Raw genomic sequence first — 19,639 nt, forward strand, 5'->3', positions numbered from 1 at the left:
ATCCGAAGCAGGCTCCAGGCTCCGAGCTGTCAGCACAGAGCCCGACGCGGGGCTCGAACTCACGAACCGTGAGATCATGACCTGAGCCGAAGTCGGATGCTTCACCGACTGAGCCACCCAGGCTACTATAAACATGAAGACAATAAAAGAAGCTTTGGCATGGAGACCCTCTATGCCTTGGGAAGGGGACATCTTATGCATGAAGCCTTAAGCTAAAGCAGGGAAATTATGCCCTAAGCTTTAGAAAAGTGTGGATAAGTCAGCCGGGAAAGTCACATGAGATCACAGATTAAATATCAAAGGAGGTTATGCAAAAATAGATGTAACTAAATAGTATTTGAAGATGTTAAAGAGAATTTAAAAATTATACTCCTTTTGATGCAACGAATGGAGTGACTTCCCAAGTTCCTTAAAATGAAAGATACACGCCAAATACAGCTTTGCTTCCTTTCACCATGGGCGAACCCGTTCTCAATAACTTGGAGGATTTGATCCAGCTTTTAGAAATGCCATCGTGTTTCTGTTTGGAAAACAGAAACTCTCAGGAACGTCAAGAAAATCAATGTCAAACCTGATGTCAAAAAGAAAATGGAGTGGATATGAACTGAACTTCTCATATTTCTAATTGGTCAGGTTTGCCCTGAATATACCAAAATACATTTCAACACCTGTCCTACCCTTAGGAGATTTTCATTACCAAAAGTCTATTCCTGTAACATCATTGTTCTATTTTGCCACAATGTTATTTCCTGAGTAATAATAATAGGGAAGTGAGATTCTCCATCTTAATAATTCTGTACCTTCCTATTTATATTTTTATTTGGTACTGTCACTTTTAATTTCAAGATTATTCAATAATTGTTTGTCCTCAAATCTTTTTTTAGAAGTTTTCATCCCACTCAGTTGTCACTTACTTCTCTGTTAATCTTTTCTTTTTTTTTTATAAATCTGTCATTCAAGTGTCATAACTTTATCAGTGCTCTGAATTTATACTAGTCTCTTCCACTCTCCTTGCTTTGAGCTTCCCAGAACAAGTGCAGGATTAGGTACTGTGGGAAATGAGGTGAGAGCTGAAATGATGTGGAAATCAGTGAGCTTAGGGAAGAATTGCCAGCAAGTTTGAATGTACTTCTCAAATTGTTCTCTTACTGCATGGATTCAGAAAAATTTGTCTAAAGCCTGACAAGTCAAAGGAACGTTCTGAACCAATCATTTGAAACTACACCAGTTTCAACTCTAGTTTTACGGCTTTATGCTTTATAGAAATTCAGAAATTGCTTGGGAATTCATTTCAAAAACAGTGTTCCTACCTGGAATCAGAAATCATTGTTCCTAATTTTCTCCTATCAGCCACCTTGTGGAGGGAGGCCTTTTAGTAAAAACCAGAGATGTGTATCAGGCATGTTTTCAGTTGGTTGAACTTCTTTCCATTAAACTCATCAGAATGGACCTGGATTGATAGTTAAGCTTTTATCCACACATTCTTTGCTTTCTTAAATAATGCATTAAGGAAAGTGTATTGCATTGTGTTGAAAGTTTGGGGTTAAGGAAGATTTCTAGAAACTCGCATTTTTTTCTTTCAAACGGAGTGACGCTTTCATGATACAGGTCAACCTTTGTTCTTCTTTTTATGACTGTTTCATAAGATTGTTTCTGTCTTTGCACAGGAATTGAAAATAGAATTAATGATTCTTAAATAAGCTGTAATGAAGGCAGAACAAAGATGGGATCAGGCTAGTGGAGCACTGCACCTGAGCGCACTGTCCTACTAAGTACGACGGGCCACCGTCTTCGTCCCAGCTGCCCAGAAAGCAGAGCCTGTGCTGGGGGAGGGGGCTCGCACACTAGCACTGGGAGTACAAGCCCAGGGAGACACGAGTGAAGGGGAAAGGAAGCAAGACAGAAGTCAAGGAGGCAGGGATCGCAAAACACGACATTCCCAAGATGTTGTAGCTTCGCAACTAATCACTGCTGGTTGCTGGGCATGAGGGACTTCTCTAAAGAGGCCACAGGGAACGCCATGGGGCAGTCGTCTCCACTGGGACCAGTTTCCCACGCACACTGGGGATACGTTATCCGGCCAGCTGCACAGACTCTATGGAAAGCAGAACTACTTTGGCTCCAGCCCAGGTGCAGAGCCACTTATGTAAGTTGGTGCCAGGCTTGAGGCACCTCAGTCTCTAGCCCTGGTGGCAGCAGAGGTGATATGGCTGAGGGCTTCATGACTCTGGTGTCAGCCATTCCCGAAAGCAGAGTCCAGGGCCAAGGCCTGAGGGTCAGGCAGGTCCTGTCTGTCAGGATTGGATCCATCACGGACAGGTTACTTAACTCCTTTGTGTCTCACTTTTGTCATCTGTAAACTGGGAATCATAATAGTCACCATAATACGAGATAATTACAAAAACTAAACCCTTGATGCCTCTGATGTGATTAGAAAGTGCCTGCAAAGGTTAAAAATAGCTCGAGCCATGATGGCATCATTATGTGAAGTATGGAGCCCATACTTACGTGGACATACAGTGTTCGAGCGAGTTACAAGTTTATGCATAACATCAGTATTGAAAATTTCAGCTACCAAAAGTAACAAAAGAGACGTGGTGTATGAAACTTCCTCCGGATAAATCTATCACTGGGACAAAAACGAGATCTAAATTCAGTTCCAACAGCCAAGCTCCAGAGTCTAAGTTCTGGGCACAGTATTTTACTTGTGGGTATAGGAGCCTCTCTCCCGGCCTCCAGTGGCCCAATCTTCCCAGTGGCCTCGCTATGCCCAGATCCTATTTCCTCTCCATGCCTTTCAGATCTGCAGCAGAGTGTTGACCACTCAAGTTCAAGGGACGGGAGGCTGACGGAAGGGGGTTTCTCTTTCCTGTCTCAGCTCTGTGCGCTCTCGGGCTCTCAGGCTCATCCATTCGGAGCACCAACGAACGGAGCAACTCTGCTTTCTTTGCGTGGGGTGTTGCCAGCCCGTGCTCTGCTGGTCTCCCTTCCTTTCGGTATCAGCCACTTTTCCGGCCCTTGTGCTCAGTCGGTTTCATTCAGCCTGGCTCTGCATGGAGGCATGTTGCTTTAGACTATCTCGCATCAACACAGCCAGCCTTGAAGCTAGAAGCTAGATAAACACAGATTCCCTCTCCAGTGTCTCCTGACCTTCTTCCTTGAGGATGAGAGGATGTTGTAGTAAGTGTAGGAGTTTGCCTGGCTCTGTTTTCGTTGGATGCATTCTTACCGTGCGTGGCAACAGCAGAGGTAACTATATGCTCATGTGTCCGTTATCGCCCTTCCCATTAGCTTTCAAAATGCTTTGCTTCCATGAAACAACAAAAGTCGTTGACTTCACTGCCCAAACCGTTCTTTCTTTCATTATAAAGCAAGCGGGGAAAAGAGGACTTCTAATCTTCTGTTGAGTCAAGCAACACAGAAATAGATATTTTATTTTGAGGATATTACCCCGTCTTACGATTTATTATAATGCATCTTCTAAGAAATGTCAAATTAACTCTCTGCTATAAGCATTTCTACTTTTAGCTCTTTAAAAAAAAAAAAAAAAAAAAACAAAGTATCAAATATTCCCTCAGAAAACACCCAGCGATGTAAGGTTTTCCCTTTTATAGGCGATACAATGTGGTACTGTTTCATGAATTCCATGAGGTTCTCCACCCCCCCCCCCCCCACCCAGCAGCAGTTTTCTCGGTTTCCTCTAATGGTTTCCCTAAAAAGATCCTGTTTCCTTTACCAGTGCCAACGACTGATTTATAGTTCACATGCTGCCTTTGATTTTTCTGGTTTTAGTGGTTTGGGTCATCTAATATTGCCCAGTTTTGCTCATCATTTACTATGTTCAGGCAATGTTGGATGTCTGCTTTCAGCTTTTAAATAGAAGAAATAATAACTACCTAGTTTGAAAAGCTCTTTGGGATTATGGGTTTGGTTAATATCCTCTAAAAACAATTTCAAAAAACTGTAGTAGGAGATTATAAATGACTTTTTATGTGATTGCATCCCCTGGTGCTTTGAAATAAAAACACAATAAAGAGTATAAAAGCACTTGGTCAGAAAGGCTAATCCTGAGTTGATGTCATTTACATTTAGATTTAAATAAGTCAGCCTATTTATTCTTTCCAACTTTGCTTCAGGTTTTAAATTGAGAATCCGTGGAAATTAAAAGTCCTACCTAGTTTGCTCAGATATATTTTGAAAAGTTCTAATGCCTGAATTCAGTTGACTCCTAAGCATAATAACTGTGATAAACATAAGGCGTGAGGAAATGTAACTAGTTATTTTTAATGAAACAATGTTATTGTAACAATTATTAATAATGTTCATCTACTGTGTGGTCCAGGTAAAGCAAAGCAAGGTCACTGATGTAATAACACACACTGTGCCTTCGAGATCATGGAGTATGCAAATAAGCCATATACAACTACAATAGTCATAGAGTCTGATCCCCCATTTTTATGCATGATGGAGTATAAAGCAGCATGTCATAGTGGAAGACTCTTCCATTAGGAATCCAGATCTTGATTCTGGTTCCAGATGAACCATGTGACCAATAGAAAGGCAGTTTCTCCAATCAGGATGCCTTCAGGGATCTTTCCAAGGCCAGAATTCTAGGGCTCTATGCACTATAATTCCACTTCAGATGGCGAGTGGATGGACATGTGCCCACTACACGAGAGGACGCCCTCTAAGAATGGTGCATCTGCAGAAGGCCTATTGAGATTCCTGGAACCAGCTCCTGAATAGGATGTGGGTGGGTGGGGGCTGTGAACAGTACACGGATGACCTTAACCTGATGGGGTGTGCGTGGACAGGGGCGGAGTTGGGGGGAGGATGGGATCATGGCTTACTGTTCTTCCTGTGCCCAAGAGTGGGTCCAACCGCAAGGAGAATGGCTAAGCATGTTCCGACACACATATGTATTTCTGTTTGGCAACTCAAAATTCTTCAGAAAGAGGGCATTGACTCATTTATAGCCAGGTCTCTTGATTCTCAGGCAATCTCTATGTTTTTGAATTCTACAAAACTCTTGAGGAAGAACTACAGCTAGCGTTTGAGTAATGGGCTTCTAGCTACTTCTGTACGTTTTTTTAAGGGCTTCTGCTCCTAAAGTAACCAGTTTTAAGCCACTGCAGAACTATGAGCTGACCCCATTCCAAAGCCTTGAAACTGTTCTCTAAAAGCTAAATCTTATTTCTCTTGTCAAGTGATCACCTCCTCTAGGGAAGTGAGGGGTGTAAGAAAGTACCATGGGTGTAAGAAATATTTCAGCAGTGAAAAGGGAAGAAAGGTGTTCTGGACAAAGAGGTGTGAACATGTGTGGGACACAGTGAGGCACAGGGAATGGATGCAGTGAGTCCAGAGACTCTGAGGGCAAAATCAACATGGCTTCTGTTCCCCTGGAAAGCAAGCATACCATGAAATAGATGTCATCCCTTCATGCATTTTTACCTTGCGAGTCCTCTAAAAATAAGCCTTCAGAGCCTTTCAGTTAGGGTTCATCGGCAAAACAGAACCAACAGAATGTGTGGTTTATTATAAGAAATTGTCCCAATCCAAAACTGTAGCGGGGAGGCTGGAAAGGAGAGCCAGTGGCACAGTTTCGGTCCCAAAGCTGGTAGGCTTAAGACCCAAGGAGAGCGGATGTTTCCATTCAAGTCTGACAGCAGGAAAAGATGGTTGTTCCAGTTCTGTCAGCCAGGTAGGAGGAATTTCCTCTTACTCTGCAGAGGGTCAGCCTTTCTGTGCCTTTCAGGCCTTCAGCTGATTGGATGAGGCCCACCTGCGCCTCATACAAAATAAAACCACCGTCATACCACCTCTCGGCATCGTAAGGGTTACTTGTAAACATCTGAAGATATTCCACCAGCCTGATCCCTATACTGGCAGCTCACTGTGCCTCTTGTGTTTTTGAAAGTCTCACAATGGGGCGCCTGGGTGGCGCAGTCGGTTAAGCGTCCGACTTCAGCCAGGTCACGATCTCGCGAGGTCTCGCGTGATCTCGCGTGAGTTCGAGCCCCGCGTCGGGCTCTGGGCTGATGGCTCGGAGCCTGGAGCCTGTTTCCGATTCTGTGTCTCCCTCTCTCTCTGCCCCTCCCCCGTTCATGCTCTGTCTCTCTCTGTCCCAAAAATAAATAAAAACGTTGAAAAAAAATTAAAAAAAAAAAAAAGAAAGTCTCACAATGCCACAGAAGTTCCGGACCGTGTCTCAACGTGGAGATGTTGCCAACACTCTGCTTTGATATGGACACTCTTTTCAGGATCGGTAGCTAACTCATGAGAATTCAGAACAATTTCTACGTTCTGGCGGTGAAGTGCATGTGCTAGAAAGCCTGGCTTTGAGTTCCAGCCCTTGCCTCTTAAGAGCTCTGTGACCTTGGGCATCTAGCTTAAATCCTCCGTGCCTTTGTGTCTCCTTTTGTAAGGTGTGTGTAATAATAATACCGAACTCGTGGTTTGTTGTGGTGATGGAATCAGTCAATGCGTGTGAAGCTACAGGCAGGTTATGGGGGCATGGAATGTACTCGAAAAAATAGTTATCCCCCACAGTCACATACCTTTTGTTGTAAAATGCTGTTTCAGCCTTGGCTCGGTGTTGCTTAAGCATTGGTACTTTTTGAGGAAAGAATCCTTATCAAGAGCAGGAACGTTGAATACACTCAATTAGCATACGCTTTGGATAGACTAAAACCAAAACTTCAAGGCCTTCGTTGGCTTGAGAACGACACCACATTTAGAAAATGAGTTAGAGAAGATGAAATAGAAAGTAACACATTTATAGAATATGCATAGGCTGTGGAGTATTTGATGCACTTCACTACTTCTGTGCAGTTTAGTTTGTTATAGTCAGAGAAACTGTCCATATTTTAAATGGTTCTTTGGCATCTTCACATAAAAAACATTTGCAAACAAACCAACAGTGGGTGGGGGTGAAATGCCGAATGATGCTTTTTGTCGGGGCCTGAGTTGTTAGCAGAAACAGGTGGATCGATTCAGTTGATCTTTGGGTTGAAGGCATTCACCTGACTGATGGAAATGCAACCTTGGGTAAGTCACTTGGACTCAGGGCTCCTGAGCCAGATGACAAAGTCACCAAATGTCTCGCTAGTCTTTTCTCAGTGTGCTATTTCTGACCTGTCCTAACAACCACATCATTCAGTAAGTGATTTCGTATCTGTTTAGATAAGTTTGTTCACATAACATGAAATATATTTTCAGGGTGATGTGTGAGGAGAGCCTTTGGTTCCTTGAACTCAACCTCGTGAGTGTTTCGCTGTCTGTAGGGAGGTCTTTCCTTGCCGATGTGAATCTTCAGGGCACCTAGTGCCCTAGAGTACGGTTCGGGGTCTTTGGCGTGTTCCAGTGTTTGTACGACCCTCTGGATGCTGCTGGCAGCTCCTTGATGGTGGAATGCGATGTCTGCAACACAGTTTTCTCTTTCTTGATGATCTATAAAATGTGCCCATATTACCGTGTACTTGCACCTCCATCAATACCATTATTCTGTCTTCACAAGTAATTTTTCAGATTGAGACTTGAAAAGTTCCCATGTCTGAAATTAGTCTGGCAAGGAGAGCGTATTCAGAGTCAGCTCTTTGAAGCTGGCTGTATTAGCCCACTTGATTATTTCCTAGGGGAAATTCTTCTTCTAACTAAAAAAAGGAATGCTTTGCCCATTTATCAAATGACTGAAGATAGCTGGGGATTAAGTCTGAATGGAATGATTACTGCTTTCGAAAACCCAAATAATGAAAAGTATGTTGTTGTTATGTCACTGTTGCCTGAACTGTTCGACAGTCCTGCAGTTTGTACTACCCCATGAATTTCCCCCTCCCTTCTTGTTCCTACCTCGTAAATTTGTGTATGCATTTCTATGCCTTCGTAATACTTACATGAAGCCTCTATCTCTGCAAGACTTGAGAGAGGAATGTTTGAACCATGGAGCTTGTACATGTTCACGGTGACTCACGGTCGTTATCATTCTCAGCCATGGCTGTGGTGCCACGTGCTCTTTGTAAATATTATAAAGGTAAAAATGTTCATCATCAGGCGATTGGGATGAAGCGAGGTTGGGTCTATTCTGAAAACTCTGCCCTTTTTCGCTTTTGAGGGCTAGACTCCGAACGCCCTGAGCTGTGTGCCTCGGTGTACTTCCCATTATGCTTCTCTCCCAGAAATCAGGCCATTCGTTTAATACTTCATCACGACCGAACTGCAGTACGTAGACATGGTGTGCAAAATGAGCCATTTTTGTTTTAAAACAGATTGCAGATGAAAGGAAACCATTCATTTCTTGCTTGCTTGCTGTAATTACTAGAGCGCTAATTACTCCAAATCACTGACATCCAGGGTCAGGAAGGATGACAACAGAAACATCAAAGAAAAGACGTGTCTCACTGGCGATGACAGATTTTCCGTATTCCCAACCACACTGTTGTTTTTTGGTTGTTTTTTTTTTTTTTTTTTATGGCTACTGTTTTCCAGTTTGATGGTGAAAACAACAACAACAACAACAACAAACATGCACACAGTCAAGATTGCTGAATGTTTACTATTGTTTCATTCGCAGTTTGACGGTGAGAACATGTATATGAGCATGACAGAGCCGAGCCAGGACTATGTGCCAGCCAGCCAGGTGGGTTAATTAATCTTCTCTGCCTTGTTTCAAATTGTAATTAAACAAATTCAAAGAGTTGCCTTGCAAATGAGTAGCGCTATCAGTAACTGCCGCAATCAGGAATAATCATAATTTATAAACAAAGCATTTAAGCCTTGTTTCCAGTTAATGAGATAGAGCTGATAAAACACGGGAGTTGGCATTTGTTGAAAGATACTACCTTGTTCCCTCTCCAGAATGGCAAGCAGCTGTTTTGCCAGCATGATCTTTCCTAAACAGTTGTTTTACCTTTAGGAAATAAAGTCTTTACAGGTGCAGGTTATTTGTGCTTCTGACGATAGACGAGTTAATCATTATAAGCTGCACATGTCACGAATCGCTTTCATTATCAACTGTTGGGGCAGTTGTCAATACAGGGCTACCTTTCTAACCAAAATCACATGGCCCGTGAGCACTGTATGGCGGCCTTCAGAACCTACCAGGTCGGGTAGCTTTTTTTTGCCCAAATGCACGATGTGATTGAAATCTTTCAAGAGCGCGTTTGTAGCCATTTCGCTAGGAATGGTTGACAAGGTATTTAACCGTGAAAAGTGACGACAGAAGTCCAATGAAAACGTAAACGGTTACGTTTATAAAAGTAAATTCTGGGCTCTTTATTTTTAGACACTTAAAGACCAGGGCCTTTAATCCAGTGAGGACATTTAAAGCCAAATTATAACTGCCCCAAAGTGCGAGCATAACATAATGTGTAATAACAGTGTAAACGAAAATAAATGAATCAATGAAAACAAGGGAGAATTCATAGGAGCATTTTGTAGACTTGAACTTTTTTTTTTTTTTTTTTCCTGGAAGAGCAGCAAAAACCATGGCAGTTTGAAGTTTCATGTATCAGTAACTGTGGTGTAAACCCTAGCACGGGAGTTTTCAATGCCTGCAAAGCTGTCCAAAGGGATTTGATAACGGGGATGGGTGGGGGAAACAGAGAACAAAAATAAAACTTGGATTTTTCTTCATGCTATTTGTCAGTGAATTAATCTAATGTATATGTGAGGGGTGCACTTCGTGAAGCTTTGAAATTTCTTCGAGCACAAAATGTCTCGTGCTTAACTCAAAACAGAGGCAAGCCTGCCTCTCCATGAACTTTGCATTTAGAAGTCATTATGATCACTGCCTTCTCTGGCAGACATTCTGGAAACTACACTATACTGTTCAGACGAGAAGGTCATCCCTGAGTTCAAAGATCCGGACTCCATTTCCTTCCATTCAACTGAGTTGATCACTTTCAGGATACCTTTGGTAGGCTGAGCGTTGCATTTAGAACTCTCACTTCACAGAATTCATTCAGCTAAGTAGCCTCCGAGATCCATAGGTAGTTCTGAATAGGACTGTTTGATTAAAAAATGAAAAATGTTACTATTAATTTTCTTCTAACCATCAATCCCCAAACTGTACTGACAAGTTTAGTATTACGATTAGATTAAAGTAACCCAGTATCATCTCTTTGGTGCCTTTAGGGTTTTGAAGTGTAAGGGCTAATTGAATTTGTTTGAAACAGTGGAAACACAAACCCAATAAATGATTGCTGCTATAAAGCAACTGCTCCATTTCAGAGAATCATTATGTCTGTCTTAAAGACTTTTGGATAAAGGATTGGAAATCCAAAGCATATACATCATAACAACTTGGCTCCTTAGATTTTTAAATTCAAGTACGATGGATACTATTAAGCCCTGACTAAAATCAAACAACCAACATTAATTATTTCTTTTAATATTCCAATCAGGAGTTACTAAGAATGTTTTAAATACCAGTGAGAACATACATACATACATACATATATACATACATACATACATACATACATACATACATACCAGTGATAATTTATGAAAGAGTAAAGAGCCCCAAATACTTTCTGCGCTTTGTAAAAATCTGGCAGGTTTGTGTGCCCGAAGCAAACTATTTTTTAATAATGTAGCACATATAAAAATGTTTCCAGAGTGTGCTCTTTTAAAAATTAGACTAATGCAAGATAATACATACTCTAGGGGGGAATAAACTTTGCAAATTACATAAGTTGAATGGCCTTAGCTAAATTTTACGCTTAACGTTCCTTTTGTTTACTGTAATATAGTGTGTCCAAAAATTCATTACCTGGTATTCTTTTAGGGAAGCTTCATCAATGTATCCCTTTTGGCAACCATAAATAGGATTTTAGTCCTCTTACAGGGAAAAAAAAATAGTTTTATTCCTTTTCCTACATAACATCAAACATCTGCATAGTTTAGTGATCCAAGATAACTTGCCTCGTAGCATTACTCAACAATTATAATTCCTGTTCAATCTTCAAATCAGTACATGCTTTGGGACTTACCGACTAAGTTGCTAAGTAGCAACATATGGTATACTACTGCTCCTGTGATGTTGCTGGGAGCAAATAGCATAATTCTAAACTTGAAATGATTTTTATAGAAAGCCAATGCTGGAATGGCTCCAGCAATGGAAGCACACTGTAAAAATTAATGCTATTCTTTTAGACAGTCCCAAAGGGCTCTTTGGTGCTATCTACTACATGCCTTCTATACCTCTGAAGCTAGTGTGTACAGATCCTTAAAATTCTTTGCATATCATTCTGTAATTGATAGGCAGCTTTTAAATTGTGTACTACCTTATAATAAGCCTGACAACTATGCAATAAAAACCCATGACATTTCCACTTCTCCCTAGCTCCATTCTTGGAATATGGGCTATTTTCTCCTCTAATAGCTAGCTGTGAGTGTGCTGGCCACTCAGTACTTTAATTTAAATACCACTTAACCTTTTTTTTTTTTTTTTACCTTTGAGTGCATAGAATTTGAAGCATGTGATGCAAGACTTCTTTGTGTGTTTCTAGGCCCCGGCTAAGGGCGGACCATGTTGCTTGTTATCGCATGAGCTTGCAGATCTCCTCCCAAGTAGTTTGTGAGAAAATGGGAGCATGTTAAAGAAAGGAAAGCCAGATGTGAAGTGTGGACAACAGTCCTTCATAAAGTCACTTCTTTCTCATTTTTAACTCGTCATGTCTGATTGACCAATATGGCGGAGTAGAGAACAGCAAGGCAGGGGGGATCTGGCTCCCCACCTTAGCTCTCACTCTTCCCTGGAATCTTCCAAACCCACTCAACTCTGACTCACATGCCCTGAGGCCCCTTTCCTTGAACAACTCAAGCCCCTGTCTCCAGCCCTTAGAATTATGGTACCTTCAGTAGCTCCTTATATGTGATTCTACTCAAGATATAAGTGTTCATTTCAAGTAAATACATCAAAGGAAACAGAAGAGGAATCTGGTTCTCTTGATTTAAACTACGTCACCAAGGTTATTTGTTTGTGTTTATTTTTTTTTCTTTGAATCCAATCTTTTTTTATTTATTTGGGTTTCATTTTGAATATGTGCCATTACTTTGTCTCCTTCTTTCTTTCTCTATGGCTGTTTCCAGAATATCATTTTCCATGGCTACCTGTTCATTCTAAGCTTCCCACTCACACTGGTGACATTTTCTCCAGTTCTCTGGATGCAGAAACATTCTCATGCATGCCTCTGTTGGGGTTCTATGTGAAAAAGTTTGAGAAGGACTGATCTTTTTTATGCAAGAAATAATCACTTGATGGGGGAATCACAAGGTTTTTATGGTGTCAGGTCATAGAGAAGCTTAATGCTCAAGACAGTTACTTGACTGAACCATATTTTCAATAAATCACTTCCTCCTTGACCTTGGCTTTTACTCTGCTAAACCATTTCCTTCTGTTTGGTTTCCGTCCTTACTTCCTTGCTTGCTTTATTCCTTCTCTCCTCCTTTTCCTCCTTTCTTCTTCTTCTTTTTTTTAAAATTTTTTTAGTGTTTCTTTTTGAGAGAGAGAGAGAGAGAGAGAGAAAGAGAGAGAGAGAGAACGAACAGGGGAGGGGCAGAGAGAGAGGGAGACACAGAATCCGAAGCAGGCTCCAGGCTGTGAGCTGTCAGCCCACAGAGCCCGATGCAGGGCTCGAACCCACAAACACATGACCCAAGCCAAAGTCGGATGCTTAACTGACTGAGCCACCCAGACACCCCACTTGTTTCTTCTTCTTACTCTCCTTCCTTCCTCCTTATTTCCATGAATACCTATCCTTTAAACTTGAACCAATGTTTATGGTTAATTCTGAGCATCACAGTAAGCCTGAAGTATTAAATGTCCTGACCTGAGATCTGATTTTGGATTATTTTCAGTTTGTGCAGGTTTCCCTTTGCTTCTTTTCTTTTCCCCCACAGAAATCCTGTCTCTTACCTGGTTCCTCAAATCTCAAGATGAAAAAACACAATAATCAGGGCACATGGGTGGCTCAGTTGGTTAAGCATCTGACTCTTGATTTCAGCTCAGGTCATCATCTCATGGTTCGTGAGTTCGAGTCCTGCATCAGGCTCTGTGCTGACAGTGCAGAGCCTGTTTGGGATTCTCTCTCTCCCTCTCTCTCTGCTCTCCCCCATTCATCCTCTCTCTCTCTCAGAAATAAACAAACATTTAAAAATATGATGATAAAATAGATGCAATATTATTTTTTTCCTAGAATCTTAAAACTGAGCATTTAACACATTCCATATCACGTATTTTGAATATAAAAGTCGAAGGGCGTCTAGATATTAAGGGCAGCCCGCTCATGTGAGTTTCAGGTTTGATTTCTAACTCCACTTGGCTCCTGTTCCTGACTGCAGCTCAGACTCAACATAGTAATTCATCAAATCAACATTCATCACCTCCAACCTACTCCCTCACCCCTCAAGCTTTCTTATTTCCTGTATTGTCTATAGTCGTGAGAGGTAGCACCGCTCTACACAGTCACCAAGACACCAAGAGCGTCTCCCTTATGACTCAACCCTGAGTGAATCTCAGATAGCGTTGATTCTGCTTTTGAACCTGTCTCTTCTTTCCTTCTACGTAATTACTGCCTGAGACCCGGGCTTCAGAGTTTCTCATTAATTTCTCCCACGTCACCTCACTTCCACCTTTCCATTTCTCCTCTTCCTGTTGCCGAATGCTCCGTGTCTCTTCCCTCTTCCACGCCTCTCTAGTGTGTAGTCGGAGTTGTCGATGTACATGTTCGTCCCTCTGTGGCCTGTAGCGAACTTGTAGAATTGGTACCCACTTCCTCGTCTTGCCCACATGATTGCAAGCTCTTGAAAACAGGGCTCACCCTGGTTTCTCCCTGTATCTCCTGTGCCTAGAGTGTCTGACATCAGAAGTATTGTTTGTTAAAAGATGAGTCGGTGATTAAAATATTTTGTGTACATTTAAAAAAAAATCATATGAGCTCTTTGAGTCTTCTACTTGCGGTGACTTTTCAGTGCTGCACTGAAGCCGCTTAGCAATTCTGGCCCTGCTCATCTCGTTCCAGTAGCTTCTCTGCATCCGGGCGCCATTGCCTCGACACATCAACAAAAGGCACCAGCACTCCCGACTCTGCAGCGAATCACTTCAAGTACAGGACTCAAAGAATTAATGTGATAACAAACTAGATCATAATAGGCAGTTTTTCCTACAATAATATTGTGTTCCTGTTTTTCATAAGCAATCCAATGGCCATGGAACCAATAGGATTCTCCAAGTTCTTTTTGTACATTAGTTTCTTAAATCTACTGTTAGAATTACAGTGCTTTGAGACCTGCAAACATATTAAAAACAATATATTTTTAATTACATGTTTTCTAATGAGAAAATTCTCTAGGTTAGAGTATAAATGAGGTATGAAAAAAAGGGCCTAGAAAGCATAATATTTTAAGGAGCATTTTTGGAAAACACACACACACACACACACACACACACACACACACACACACACCTCCCTTGACTACGGGCCATAAAATTTCCGTGATTGTGACATAAATTTCAACTATAAATTAGACCAATTACTTCTAGATTGGTTCCTTTTGGCAGAAATTTCAGGAATAAAGTCAACTTGACTTTTTGACCGTTGACCCCATAAAATGGCAAAGCTGCCATGCTTTGAGTAATCTAGTTAGCCCAACAAAGTCTGGCATCTTAACAAGCCCAAACTAGTTACTCAAACCAGTCTTCAGTGTAACATTCAAATGATTACTCTGCGCAGTCCCGGAGGTATTCATTACAGACAAAATTGCTCTTGTTGCCTTGCATACAAGCTGAGTTTTCGATGGGAAATGAAAGGAAGCCTGGAAAAATAGGCCACCTAATTAAGTTAAACTACTCTAGCATTTGGCTTGACATCTTCATTACTCAAAATTAAAAAGATGCTTCACTTGAGCACACAAGTTACTATTGTTTATGTTGTTTTCTTCCTAAATTGGCTTCTTACATGGAAGTCTGTTTTTCAGAATTATATCTTGAAATAGCTTGCATATTTCTTACAGTTTATAAAAATGTCTTAATAGCTGTATGGATTCTGAACACGGGCGCCATACAAATATATATCTTGGGGCTCTTGATGGCCAAACACACATCAGTCTTTCTGCATATTTTCTTGATCATTTACATATTGGTATGACTGAAATTTAGATGATTTTTTTAGCCACCCAGTCTTTATTATTATTATCATTATTATTATTAGTGGGGTATTGACTCTGTTGGCTGTAAATGATCAGTTACATGAGAAATATGATTCCTCAAAAAAAAATTTTTTTAAGGAGACCATAAGATTTAAACTGAGATTCATTTGTCCAGTAGAAGTGTTTTATATCAACCTCTCTAGCAGAGCTATTTTGGGAAATTTTCAAACATAAACACATGTAGAGCACATCTACTGATTGCCAGTTCCCACTCATTGACACTAATGAGGCAGCTGACAGGTTAAATGTTGTGTGTCATATACATTTCCAAGCTGTGGGATTTGTGAATATAAGACTCATTTTTTATTTCACAGAATGAATGTTTGTTGCTGAGTATGCTTGTGAATTTTATGATAATTGTTTAATAGTATGTTTTTTTAAGGCATTAGGGAAATGCATTTCAGTGACAAAAACTCTGAATGTATCTGAGTGGAATAGCGTTGGTGGTAAGAACAGATTCTCAAAAAAACATTGAGCTTTGTTTGGAGGATGGTGTGTTCAATGGTCCGCTGTTAAGTGACACCAAAGCATTTTGGCGCAGGGAAGGGTGCTATGTCTCCAGGACACTGCCTGACAAGTTCTACAGGTGCGCTTGGTACGTTTTGAACGTAGCCCATCGGCTTGTTCAAAATTGTATTTTGTGGATTTGCTCTCCAGCATGTGAACAATTATGAAAAGCTAGATGATCCTTCCTGTGAAGTTTTGCAGTGTAGAACTTGCTAGATTTTTCGTCTGGCACGTATTACAGTAAACCTGTCACTAAAGAATGTCTACAAAATAGGTATGGTATTTCAAGTTAAGAATAGTAACATGTTGAATGATGTCATCTGTCTATGCCAACTCCATTTTCCAAGGCACTTAAAGATTGTTCGAAACAAACACTAACACTTAATCGCACCAGTACCTCAGATAGAAACGATTTTGCCCATTTTTAGCGTCAGAACACTGAGGCTTGGAAAAGCTGAGGTTTTTGCCACCCACCCGTATCTCTCCTGAGACCTCCTTCTTCATATCCTCATCTGCCACCTAAACACCTTTAAAAAGTGTCAAGTTTCCCTTTGTAGTTTCAGTTCCTCGGTTTTGGAACAGACTTAGCTAGACTTCCCAGAAACACAGGTTTCAGTTTAATCTTTATGTCTATCCGTATTTTTTTTTCTCTCTCTCTCTCCTGTGTTTTTTTTTTTTTTTTCTGATCTATGTTATTTCACAGTTTGGATATAAAAACGTATAACTATAGCCCTAGTGGTTTGAAATTAATTGGTGCCTGTCTTGGAAAATATTCTCCATACATTCCTTGCTGCTTATACGTTATAATTGTTCCTGTCGCAAGCAGAGTCAAGCAAATGACATCTTAGTCCCACCATTGTATTATTCAAATGGAAGAGCCTGCTCTGAAACTCACAAGGACTCTCACTGTCATTGTTTAGGCCAAACGTTATCGACTTCTTGTATGTAGGCTTCCCGGTATGCACCTGGGGGGTCTCCTTGCATTTCAGAAGGCCCTCCTTCAAGAAGGGCTAAACGTACTGTGAGTTGCAATTTTCTGAAGGCAGGAAGCAGAGTGGCCTTGGACGAATGGGGTTCAGCGCAGGTAATAGGATTGCAGGGGTGGGGCAGGGCTGGCCGCCCCAGACACAAGTTGGCCTCAGGGAAGCCTGAACTCCTGGATACTGTGACTACTGAGCTGTTTATTTCTTTTGCTCTGACTTCAGTGAAACGTCTTGCTTGTCAAGATGATGGTAAGTTGTCGTGGGAAGCTTCTGCTTGACTAGAAGTTTAGGTTAGTGCTCCCCGACCCCCACGGTAATGAATGAATTAGATCCATAATAATAATAAAAGCTGTCAGTTGGCAGTCCCCTGTGTCTGGCAAGGAACTCAGCAAAAGCTTTGCATACATTATCTCATTTAATCCTTACAACAGTTCAGTGAGGATGACAGAGGTACAGTGCTTGGCCAAACAGCAAAAAGCTAGTAAGTATCAGAGCTAAGATTCTGGGCTAGGAAAGCCTCGTGCCCCAGCCAAATTCCATCCTCGCTCAGCTAGCCTTTGTTTTATTGTAGAACGTCAAGGTCGGATGTTGACGGACTAACCTCAGCCACCTCGTTAGTACTGAGAGAACTGCTCAGTTCTGTTACACGTGTGAGAATATTCTGAAAAATATTAGGGTGGACCAAATGAAATTGCCAATTTCCATCGTTTACCTACAAAAGCAGCAATTTCATAATCTAATTTCAGTTTCGTGTCTCCTACTCGTTCAAACACATATAAAAGCTGTACAAAGGTGAGGTGCTTTTGCAGTCCCTGTTTCTTTTACTCATTTATCCAGGGCGACGATTCCTTCCTTCCCTTCTTTTCTAGTCTTACCCACCCCTTTCTCACCACTTCTGTCCTGTTTCCTCTGTCTTCTCACAGCTCTTCTTGTCCAGGGCTGGTACACTTTTCCCGCCCTTCACACTTTTCCTTTCTTCCTCTGGGCGGTAAATAAAGTACGAGGCTTCCCACAGAAGACCCTTCCGGCTACTCTTCCCCAGGGATCCCACTTCTGGGTCACTAAACTGAGGAAATTGTCTCCAGTTGTTCAACTTTTTTGTTTCTTCCATGTCCCTGTCTTCAGCTCCACTTGGGTAAGCTTGTTTTCTAGCAGAGACTGGAGGACGTAAGATGATCCTCAAATATCTAAGGATCCACTTAGAGTTGATTCCTGGTAAAAGATCCAAAGAGTAGGAATTGCCTCTGAGAGGCTGGTGGGTAGAAACAGGAACCCCCCCCCCCCTTTCCTGGCTCCCCTTGATTGAGGGAGGAGACAAACCAAGAGCACAGACCATCTGTGTACTTTTCCTCCTCTGCTGATCTGGCTTCTTTGGGAAGAATGTGATTTTGCATCCCCAACACTTACTGATTTCCACGCAACAGGCAAAAATGAGAAGAGTGGCCGTAAACACATACACCATGTATTGTTAAGTGTACGTATGAAATATGTACATATAAAAACAGGCCAGCACTCAGTGCTCAATTCCACGCTGGCTGCCGGCATGTGACTGAGCAAATAGAACTTGACCAAAAATCAATTTAACACAGGTTGTTTTTTTTTTTAAAGAAAATTTATCAAAGCTTGAAGGCTGTATGTGGTGTTACATGGTATATTAAAACCCAGTGCATTTTATTCAGTTATTACATGTAAAAAAAAAAAATAAATCTGTAATGATGCTATCACTGTCCTCTCGACCCACCTCGTTCTCTAAGTCCAAGCAAATCATTTCACCTCTTTGCACATCATTTTCCTTAACTGCAGAGGGGAGGCATAATCTCCAGGGTTTTCTCTGGGATTCCATTTGAGCATAAATATAGAACTCTAGAACAATACCCGAAGGGGGGAAAAATGCATAAGGTTATTCATCACAATGTGTCTCATAACAGAAAAATCAGAAACCCTAAATATTTGGTAATAGGGAACCAATAGGATAAATTATGGAACATGCACACGATGATATAATGTGCAGCCATTTAAACAATAATGTAAATGATATTTATTGGCACGAAAACACATTCATGATTCGTTTTCAGCGATCAGATTAAATTATGTGATGGAATAATAAAATAATGTAAATAATAATGTAGCAAACAATTTATTGATGGCTCATAGGAGCCAGTATATTACTCAAATTATTTATATTATCTCATTCATCTCATTTAATGATGATTACCCTTAATGAATTGAATACAAATGTCATCCTTATTTTACAGATTTGGAAACTGAGGCTTAGAAAAATTCAGTCCCTACACCTACTAAGAGATCAGCTGAGATTTTCATATCGTGTTTCTACCTTCAAAATCAGAGCTCTATGATCTGACTTAAAAACCTAAAACGAAATAGCAAATATGGAGTATATACAAAATCTTGAAAGACATGCATTTTTTTAAAATGTTCACTTATTATGGGGCGCCTGGGTGGCGCAGTCGGTTGAGCGTCCGACTTCAGCCAGGTCACGATCTCGCGGTCCGTGAGTTCGAGCCCCGCGTCAGGCTCTGGGCTGATGGCTCGGAGCCTGGAGCCTGTTTCCGATTCTGTGTCTCCCTCTCTCTCTGCCCCTACCCCCTTCACGCTCTGTCTCTCTCTGTCCCAAAAATAAATAAATGTTGAAAAAAAAATAAATAAATAAAATAAAATCTAAATGTTCACTTATTTTTGAGAGGGAGAGAGAGACACAGAGTGCGAGTAGGGGAGGGGCAGAGAGAGAGGGAGACACAGAATCTGAAGCAGGCTCCAGGCTCTGAGCTGTCAGCACAGAGCCTGACACAGAGCCCGAACTCACGAACCACGAGATCATGACCTGAGCCGAAGTCGGACCCTTAACTGATTGAATCACCCAGGCGCCCCAAAAGACGCACATGTTTTAATAGTGTTTTTTTTTTTTTTTTTCCTCAGTG

General features: G+C 41.2%; 1 protein-coding gene across 3 annotated transcripts in view; it reads left to right on the forward strand.

Moving 5' to 3' along the window:
- The window catches only part of TOX (thymocyte selection associated high mobility group box), a 309,790-nt gene that overhangs the window by 151,803 nt on the left and 138,348 nt on the right, over positions 1 to 19,639 (forward strand). The window contains exons 1-2 of one of the 3 annotated variants that reach the window (XM_086695152.1): positions 7,027 to 7,047; positions 8,570 to 8,635. The exons of 1 other annotated variant lie outside the window; for it this stretch is intronic. In XM_086695152.1, the coding sequence (XP_086551278.1) occupies positions 7,030 to 7,047; positions 8,570 to 8,635 (84 nt within the window). In that variant the 5' untranslated portion in view covers positions 7,027 to 7,029. Of the gene's footprint in view, positions 1 to 7,026; positions 7,048 to 8,569; positions 8,636 to 19,639 lie in introns of those variants that run through there. One more of the 3 variants, XM_086695150.1, reaches the window with a different exon arrangement.

Source organism: Puma concolor, chromosome F2 (genome assembly GCF_028749965.1).
Source record: "Puma concolor isolate L17-30 chromosome F2, mPumCon1.1.hap2, whole genome shotgun sequence".
Classification (NCBI taxonomy): domain Eukaryota; kingdom Metazoa; phylum Chordata; class Mammalia; order Carnivora; family Felidae; genus Puma; species Puma concolor.